The sequence below is a fragment of the Elephantulus edwardii genome, unplaced genomic scaffold (assembly GCF_000299155.1).
Source record: "Elephantulus edwardii isolate Elephantulus edwardi_28Jun2011 unplaced genomic scaffold, EleEdw1.0 scaffold00109, whole genome shotgun sequence".
Classification (NCBI taxonomy): Eukaryota; Metazoa; Chordata; class Mammalia; order Macroscelidea; family Macroscelididae; genus Elephantulus; species Elephantulus edwardii.
The window spans coordinates 5,162,478-5,172,276 of record NW_006399859.1 but is presented as its reverse complement, the minus strand read 5'-3'; the positions used below and the strand labels follow the sequence as shown (position 1 = coordinate 5,172,276).

General features: G+C 36.7%; 1 protein-coding gene across 2 annotated transcripts in view; it reads left to right on the top strand.

The window, feature by feature from the left end:
* ZDHHC13 (zinc finger, DHHC-type containing 13) overlaps positions 1-9,799 on the top strand; it is a 68,901-nt gene that overhangs the window by 22,611 nt on the left and 36,491 nt on the right. The window contains exons 2-4 of one of the 2 annotated variants that reach the window (XM_006892018.1): positions 2,804-2,949; positions 6,573-6,695; positions 8,304-8,381. In XM_006892018.1, the coding sequence (XP_006892080.1) occupies positions 2,804-2,949; positions 6,573-6,695; positions 8,304-8,381 (347 nt within the window). The remainder of the gene's footprint in view (positions 1-2,803; positions 2,950-6,572; positions 6,696-8,303; positions 8,382-9,799) is intronic. The other variant, XM_006892019.1, reaches the window with a different exon arrangement.

Genomic DNA, 9,799 nt, shown 5'->3' with positions numbered 1-9,799 from the left:
GAAATCTCTTTTTGAGATAGTTTTTAAATCAAGATCATATTTTAATGGTTAAAAAATGATGGCATGTTCTCATGTGTTTATATTGTCCACTTGAATATCTTCTTTGGTGAAATGTTTATGTTCTGTGCCCAGTTTTAGTTTTGAAGATTTCTATAAGTTTTATAGATTAGTCCCTGATGTACTGTTGCCAAATATTTTCCCCCAATGTGTAGGTTCTCTTCCCCCCCCCCACTAGTTTATTTACAAAATTCGAATACAAATTTGAACAAATTCTTTCAATTTCCCTCACCCCCCTCATTAAATTGTACAACCCAATGATTAATCCCTGCACATACACATCCCTCTGCTTCCAGCTTCTCCCACTCCTCCTGGATCCTTATACTCATTCTACAATAACAGTTTTATACAGTATTTATCCTTATGGGACTGAGTTAATTCACTCAGCATACTACTCTCCAGTCCCTCCCAAGTTAGGTAATAATTTACAAAGTTATTGCTCCTATGTGCTGCATAGTTTGCATTGTGTGAATGTTACCATAATTTCTCAATACATTAATTTGTGTTTGGACATTTGAGCTGTTTCCATATTATTGAGATGGTGAATAATTCTGGTATGAACATTGGTATACAAATCTCAGTTTGTGCCTCTGTTGTCGTATTCTCAGGGTATACTCCAAGTAGTGGAATAGCTGGGTCAATTGGAATTTCTATGTTCATCTTTTTGAGGAAGTGCCAAACTGTAGGTTCTCTTTTAATATGATCTTTAACATGAAAATCTCAAGAGTTTATCTTTATTGTCTTACTAATAAAACAAGTTGAAGCTTTGAACTGGGTCACTTGACCCTTTCTCTTCTTATCTCCTCCCAGTTCAAAGTGCTTGCATCTTTTAATAGCCAACATTCTTTTAAATATGCAGTTTGGCTCAACACATTGAAATTTTCAATCATCATCTTTGTTGTTTTTACCTTTTTCTGAAAAATTGGCTTGGTCTGCCCACCAGACACACTCTGCTTCCTATAATAATGCTGCTTTCCCTGGGCCTGGAGAGAGCCTTTGCCCTTCTTGTACTGTGTCACTTGGTGAGGTTGGAGCTTGCCACACTTCTTGTAGAAAGTTTGCTGAATTTTGGGAATGATGGCCATGTTTGCAGGAGTCCTATCTGCACAAAAAGGAAGCCTCTTTTTCATATTTTAGAGGAGTCTTTTGATCCCCATAAGGATTTAATTTTCATATAGTCTTATTTTTCTAGTTTACCTTCTGTTACTTGTGTTTTTGAGTCATAATTGGTAGTCTGATTTATATCATAAATTACTTATATTTGCCTCTGGACTTCTATGATGAGACACTGTAGGTATGGTAAATTAATGTTATAGAACAAGATGTACATAAATGTTTGAAATTAACATATGCTTTGTAAACTTTACTTTAAAAGTAGGTAAAAGTAGAAGAGCATTCAAAGGAAAATTCCTATGTAGTCTTAAAATTTTGAAGCAAGTCTAGTCCCAGGCTCTGAAATGTAATTATTTCCAAGCAAGTGCTTATAAAAGCATAGAATTTAGAAGAAAATGAAAAGTTTATTTCCTCTCTGAGGAAATATTTACACAGACCTTCTATTTTTCTACATGCATAACATAGGAATAATAATTTTAGAATTATTGACGTGAACATTTTTAAAATTAAAAACAATAGTAATAATTATTAATGACAAACCAATAAAATGAACTAATCTCCACCCTTTATTTTTCAGCGAATTCTTTGTGACACATATAGATGAAATAGTTAAGAGGGCCTTGTTTTCCTGCCAGCTGTCATTTGCTGACCACTTTCACACCTTGAAGCTGCTCACAGCACTGTTTCTTACCATGTAGCCTTATTACTTCAACACCAGCAGAAGAGTTCCTCCAATCAGTTAAAACAGGGTCTTAAATAACATTACATAATTCCATAATCAGGACAGAGCAGAGTTTAGGGCTGTTGAACATAGTGTGGCTATGAGTCGCAAGCAACTCGACAGCACATAACAACAACAATTCCATAATCATGGGAAGGATTTTCTCATCACCTTTCCCGTATCTCATTGGCTTTCATCAGATCATAGCTTCTGCCTACATTTAAGAAGAATGAATGATGCACCTACCTACAAATTTCCTGAAGCAGGGGTATTGGGTGGAGCTCCCCAATTAAAACAAGCTTAGAAGCAGGAGTGGCATCCACTTCCATAAATAGCTTGCCTCTGGAAACCCTATAAACCTGGAGAAAGGATGAAAGTCATGCAAGTGTTGAGGACTTTTGTTCAGAGGGTCGCTATGAGTCACCTACGACTCTATGGCACTTAACAACAGCCACCATGATGCAAAAAGCTATGCCCCCTACCCATTACAAATAAGAAGATCCATTTATGTTCTTTTCTGCTGATGGCCTTTGTTTTATGACCAAAAAAAGTAATTTGATACTTTGGTGGTCTAGTGGATAGAGTGGTATTGCCAGCCTAAAGGTATACAGTTTGAATCCACCAGCTAGCTACTCTGCAGGAAAAAGATGGGTAGTTTTCCTTATGAGCCTCTGCCTCTGAAAACTCACTGGAAAGTCAGGTATGAGTCAGTTCCAGCTTGATGGCAGTGAGTTATTGTTGTGATACCAAACATCTTTTCTTGTAAATACAATTAAGATAAAATCTTCCCTGGGATACACCTGAACATTTTTACTTCAGTAACTAATTATTGATTATAGAAAATTTTTCATTATGCAGTTGTGTACTATCAGTTCTGTCACTGTGCTCTGTCAAATTCCTCTCTCTCTTCAGTGCAGGAATCACAGCCATGGACCGCACCCTCCAGGATTTGGTCAACATGGCATCTGTGTACATGAAAATGAAGAACTTGCAAAGGCGAAGGAAACTCTTCCTCTTATAGAGGACTCTAGTAACTGCGACATTGTAAAAGCTACTCAGTAAGTCTTCCAAATGCTTTGTAATCTGTATGTTTTGTGGGATTATTTATGATATTTCTGGCACTCCCATGCCTTCCTCAGGTCTTAGTAGTAGTATACCAGTGCTGATACCATTTTTTCATGCCAGCAGCAGAGCATTTACAGCAGTGTCCTTCAGCTGTTTATGTGCAGATTTTACCATTAGATTGTGAATAGCTCTTAGTAAAAGTATCTTCCCAGTGAAACCTGTGAGAGCTATACCACGACAGGACTGCTTTGTATTTCCTTTCCCCACCCTTTCATTCACATTTATTTCATATGATCATTCCTATACATTGTCAAATTAATCACCATTGAGCTATGCCCACTATTCCCTTTTTAAGAAAAAAAAATACTGGTTTACTTTGAAAGTTCATGTACATTGTTTTTTACACTGGATTTCCCCCCTTTTCTTTATCCACCCTTTCTTCTACCTGTCAAATTGTGCAACCCTGCTTCAGTAGTAGAATTCTTGCTTTGTATTTCTAGAGTCGGACCAGTTTTCTGACTATGATGAGGTACAGTCTTATTTGGGGGGAAAAAACCCTCAAAAAACAAAACTCAACAAACCTAAAACTCAAGCTGTTGTTGTGAGGTGCTGTGGTTTATTAAGTGTGTGTGTGTGTGTGTGTGTGTGTGTGTGTGTGTGTGTGTGTGTGACTTAAAAAATGACACTAAAGTAAACCTCTGATTTGAAACCAAAATCTTTGTCTTTTAAAATGTACTGTAACCTAAACGTGAGACCTCTCGTGGCATAGTCCATAGGGAGTCACCTTGGACTTTCACCCAAGGGCTGAACCTCTCTGGAGGTTCGAATCCACCAGCAATTCTGGGGGAGAAAGATGGACAGTCTCTTTCTGGGCTATTTGAGGCCTGCGATGAGTCAGTCCTGACTTCATGGCAGTGAGTGAGAATGAGAACCCAAGTAAAGAGCTCTGGCGATGCAGCTCTTTAGATCAGTGGTTTGGCTCCATTATCATCTCCCTGGGAGAAAGATGACCAATCTTCTACTTGAACTATTCCAAACGCGAACTCACTGCTGTTGAGTTGCTGCTAACTTACAGAGGCTCTCCAAAGGACTCCTGAAGCAAGTCAGTGGCGACTGTCCATCTTTGTCCCATGAAGCTACAAGTGGGTTCAGTCTGCCAGACATGCACAGCCTTTAGGTTAGTGGTGCCGCTCGCCTCAGACTGCAGCACCCGAGACCCCTTATGAAGAGGGAGAGCCTCAGACAGCTCAGAGAGGGGCCCTGTGCGTCACAACTCAGTGGGAGTGGATGATGGCTTTTCTTCATAGCCTAAATATGTAGATGGGAAAATATTAACGCATGCATTTGTGGCTATTTTTAACAAGTATTTAGTTGTTGAGTACTTTCTGTGTGCTTATTGACTTGGATGCAGTAAGTAAAGTAGAAATGCATTCTTTAATCATGTGAAGCATAATGGATTATCATAGTGGATTTTAAAATTTTCTCTTGACGAGATCTCCATATGTGGTTATCTGTATTAAATCAATTATTTTCCAATTTTCAGCATCCTACATCTCAGTGGTTATTAGCATCTACGTCACCTCAAATAAGGGATTGTAGATATTTGTAAATGTTTTATCTGTCAGATGACATTATTAATAATTCCTGTTCTTAGTATTCAAATCTAAATTTGTCATCAGTGCTTCTAATGAACATGAAAGAAGTAGTGCTATTACACTGACTTGATATAATTTTTATCAAAAGTGAAAATTTTTGGTAATTAATCTGGCCTTAACATAGTCTAATGTATGACTTATGCCATAAAAATACTTTTAATTTGAGGGTTCTAATTACTAACTTATGCAAATTTAGGAAACCTTAGAATCCACTCTTTAGGTAAATATTTTATATTGTTTGTAAACTTAATTTATATGGGGATTAGCATATTCTAAAGGTAAATATTTGCTATAATTAGCATAAAACATTTAAATATTTCTCTGTTAACAGTGAAACTCTGTTATCATAAATGGGCTGTATTTAAGGAGAATCTCTGTAAAACTTTCACATTTTATACCTATCCTAAAGTTTCCTTTAGGTCTTGAGGAATTATGAATATTTTAACTTAGCATTGTCTCCTTGTCTATGTCTAAATGACATAGACATGCCACAAAGACACATATATACACATGCATGCCCAATTTTATTTTTTCTTTTGTCCTGGCAGAAACTATTCTAGTTTAATAGTATGTGAAACAGAGATTATCCCACCATTTGATCTCATTTTAGTCTCTGAGTCCTATTGAAATGTTCATCCCTCTAAATAGAAATAAGTCTCAAAGAAAGTACTTAGTGTTCTATTGAAACTTAATGGTTTCTATTGAATAGAAATATGCTAACCTAAATTGTTAAATGTAAAAATATGTATAGCATTTAAAAGAGGCATCTCTCTCTTCAGTCAGTTATTCACTCAGTTTTGGTAACTCTCTCGGATCCATTCTCCTTGTTCCATACTGTTCGCTTCTCTGATGTTAGGTGCTCTTTGCCCCCTGCCCGTATTTATTATGTGTCTTGTTATGAGCCATTGAGTGAGAACTGGCCCATCGCCCAACCCTCCAGTGGGTTTTTGGAGGCAGTAAATCACACAAGAGGAGACTGCACAACTTTCTCTAATGGAACAGCTGGTGAATTCGAACTCCGTGCCTTTGGGATTGCAGCATGGCTCCTCACCACGACCAATAACCTGTGAATTGATCTGTCTCTAGTTTCATCTGTTCTAATCATCTCCCATACTATACATAATATTAACACAATTTTTCTTAAAACTCAAATGTGAGTACTTTTCTTTTAAGCCCTTTCTTTGAATTAAAAAGGCTAAATTTTATAGCGTAACATGGAAGTGGCCCTTGCTGTTCTAGCCTCATCTGTTATGCTGTATGCTTCAGCAATGCTAAATTGTTTCCATTTCTCTGAACATCATATAGTTTCATACCTGAAGTTCCTTGGTTACTTTTATTAGTCTAAGCAACCCAGCTCGTATATCATGTTTCTCCTCTTAAAAAGCCTAATCATTTCCTCTGCTCTATCTCTACCACACCTGTGCTTGATTGTTGATCTTTCTCCCCAGTCCATGTTTACGTATTGTGGGATTGTTGCATGATTTTTGTTTCGTTCATGGATAAAATTGTAGTTAAGAATTGGTTCTATTGTAGGGGATCAAGTGACATTCTGAAGGAAGGGAAATAAAAGTGTTAAAATTTATGTAAGAAAGTTACATTTCACCCCTAATGGATTAATCCAATCAATTAGTGAACCAAATTTACTTATGTTTGGCTTACTCTGTCCCATTTATGTGTACCTTAATTACCATATTCCTGTGTTAACCTGAAGGCAGGTTGGATAAAGTAATGATTTTTAAGGGGGAAAAACTCTTGTTGCCATCAAATTGGCAATAAGTTGGCATCAAACTGGCCTGCCAGTGTGTTTTCAGAGGCTATAAATTGTGTAAAAGAATATTGCACACATTGTCCACCTTTTGGGTCTGCAGAGCAACTCCCTGACTGAGGAAGAAATTTTTACGGATGAAATTCTTTTGAATGCTATCAATAATGCCTTTTTGTCTTCCTTTTCCTTTTACGAGGTATGGCATCTTTGAACGATGCAAAGAGTTGGTAGAAGCAGGTTATGATGTCAGACAACCAGACAAAGAAAATGTGTCGCTTCTTCATTGGGCTGCTATTAACAACAGGCTGGATCTTGTAAAGTAAGTTGTGGTGTATGTACTTTAAGGCTATTAAGTGTGTACAGGCATACCTTGGAGATATTGCAAGTTTAGTTCTAGATGAGCACACAGTAATAAAGCAGATACTGCAGTAAAGCAAGTCACATGATTTTTTTGGTCTCCCAGTTTGTATAAAACCTGTATTTACACTACTTAGTAGTCTACTAAGTGTGCATTATGAAAAAGTTTGAAATGTGAGAGGTGCCAGAATGAGACACAAAGATAAGAAGTGAGCACATGCTGTGGGAGATGTGGTACCAGCAGGCCGGCTCGACACAGGGATGCCACACACCCTCAATTTTTTTTAAACACGCATTATAAGCACCGTAAAGTGAAATATGCATATTATTTATAAATCCAGACTTCTCCCTTTGTCATTTTCCTCAAGTGCAAGTACAAATAATGAACCATCTATAGTTTCCTTGTAAGTGAATAACCGAACAATTCTGCCACACACATCTGTTAATCTTAGACTAAAAAAGAACCTTGGACTGGAAGTGAAAGTGAACATTTTCAAAGAAGGAAAAGCAAAACTTTCTCATAGTAGAACAGGAAGTTCCATCTACTGTAGAAAACACATTTAAGTTTTTACAATATAATATCTGGAAGAAAAGGCAGACAGGAGAATAACTTTGAAGGAAATAAAAACACCAAACCCTGACTGTGCAGTTCTCACAACTTGAGGTTCACGTGGACTTAAATTGAATACTTGTTCTTAAACACTGCTCCCTACCCACTGGTGTCTTTTCTTTCTTCATTTTATATTTTTGCATATAATATATACATGTGTATGTAAGTGTTTCTGTGTTTTATGTGTATTAAAATTCTCAAAGTTTGAGACAGTGAAAGGGTATTAAAATGTACAATATCCTAACTCATATTGCCATCAGGAAAAAATCCTTGTAGGAACAAGCAGGTGTGTTGTTTAGGTGACACGATGTGAAGTGCAACTTAGGAATAGTAAGACTGGTTCCTGTAAACAGGAAAACCCGTCTCTTTAAAAGATTAACCTTAAAAAAAATTCTTACCGTATATGGTGCATCTCATCTTTGCTGTGAAAATGGAGACCAGAAACACTCAATATGCTATCTTTTCTAGAAGAATTTTGAGTGTGTTTTTACCACTTTCTTTGAGAATTCATTCACACATTGCTGTTCTAATTTTGTACCTGTTAAGTAACAATTCCAATTATTTACCTATTATGTTTACCTGTCTCCCTTCAAGTTAAGAAGTAGAGTTTCTGTAATCCTAAATCTTTGAAATACAAACTCTTGTTTGAAAAGTGTTGTAGTAGTTAGGAGATATAGAGTAGTTATCATGTGTTTGGTATGTAAGTAATTGAATGCTAATTAGAGCAGAAGTAATTGCTTTCCTGTTAAGAATGTTTCACCAGAAGCGTGTTTAATACTGCCGTGTGAATCTTTCGGACTTGTATAAACGTAGTGCTTCAGGAGAGTCATTACTGTAGTTTCTGTTTTCCAGCACAGTTATTACTACTAAAAAAAAAAAAACAAAAAACAAACAAAAACACCACTTTTTTCCTTTTGAGTAGTTTGAAATCTTATTTTCCTTTATGTCTGCTTTTACCAGGTTTTATATTTCCAAAGGTGCTGTTGTAGATCAGTTGGGAGGAGATTTAAATTCAACTCCTCTTCACTGGGCTATCAGGTAAGGTTTCTTTAAACACCAAAATTGCTAAACCAGTCTTTTCAGTAGAATTCTCTATGATGATGGAAATTCCCTGTTCTTCACTGATGCCCGTGGAATGTGATTATTACACCTGGGAAACAGCATTTTAAATTTTATTTTATTTCTGTTTATTTAAAGTTAGTCAGTGCAGCTAATGACTACCATTTTGGACAGTTTGTTTATAGATAATTTGAAAGAGTTCATTTTTCTCCCTCTTTCATTTAAAAAAAATAGTTTTAAATTTGAATCTCTAGAGATATGTCTTTTGTATTTTGTTAAGGCCTTCATTCTGAGTATATTGCAGTTTTTAAAAAATCCGAATAGTTTATATTTGATCATATGAATAAAACAGTAGTTGGAGATTTCGTCAGTTTAGTCTTATAATATATGCCCATTTAAAAGCTTTATGCTGTCATTTTATTTCAAAGAAAAGGATTTCCTTTCAAAGTAAGTGTGAAATATATCTTTTTTCTTTTAGGGTCAAATATCTTTTTCAAGGTGTTACAGAATAAACACAGTTTTAGTAGATCAACTTTTTAAAACTCAAACTCAATTCCATGCACTAAGTTCTGACATGGTTTTTGAGGCTGTAAATCACAAGAGATGAGTCTGTCCCCATCTTTCTCCAAGAAGTCGCTGGTGGATTTGAACCACCAGCAGAGCACAGCCTTTGGGTTAACAGTATAACTTGCTATGGACTGCATCACCAGACCTCTCTTATTAAAAAAATTCAAACTCAAACTCATTGCCACTGAGTCATAGCTGACCCTCAATTGGGTTTCAATGGTTCTTTCTCCTGAAGAGATGCTGATGGTTTGTAACTGCCAGCGTTGCAGGCTTCGGTCTAGCACCATGACTCCCTGTGGACTGTTGGCACTCTCTGAGTATTGATAGTGTTCAGTCTCTGTCCACTTTCCACTGGCACATATTGGCCATCTGGAGCAAAAGTTAGTAAGTGACTACTTTTGACCCATAAGACATGTGGCTTGAATTCACTAGCTGCTCCATAGGAAAAAAAATGGGCTTTGTTCTCCTATGCATTTTACTGCCTCTGAAAACCTACTAGTCAGTTCTGATGCAATAGGACGTAACAACAACTTTGACAATAACTCCTCCTCTTATTTTAATTCCTCTCATGGTTGTTGATGAGATTAATATGGACCTGAAACTAATATGAATAATTGTTCATGTAAGAGAAACCATCAGATCTTTTCTCCATAGCCAAGAATCTTGAGTTAACACATCACCTTTGAGGTAGAGAAGTTGTTGTTGTTGTTATGTGCTGTCGCGTCTCTTTGTAGCTCATAGCGACCCCATGTACAATAGCTCTGAACCCGGGGTGAAGTCTCTCTCAGGGAGGAGTGATAGGGAATGGCAAAGGACACACTGACAAAGGA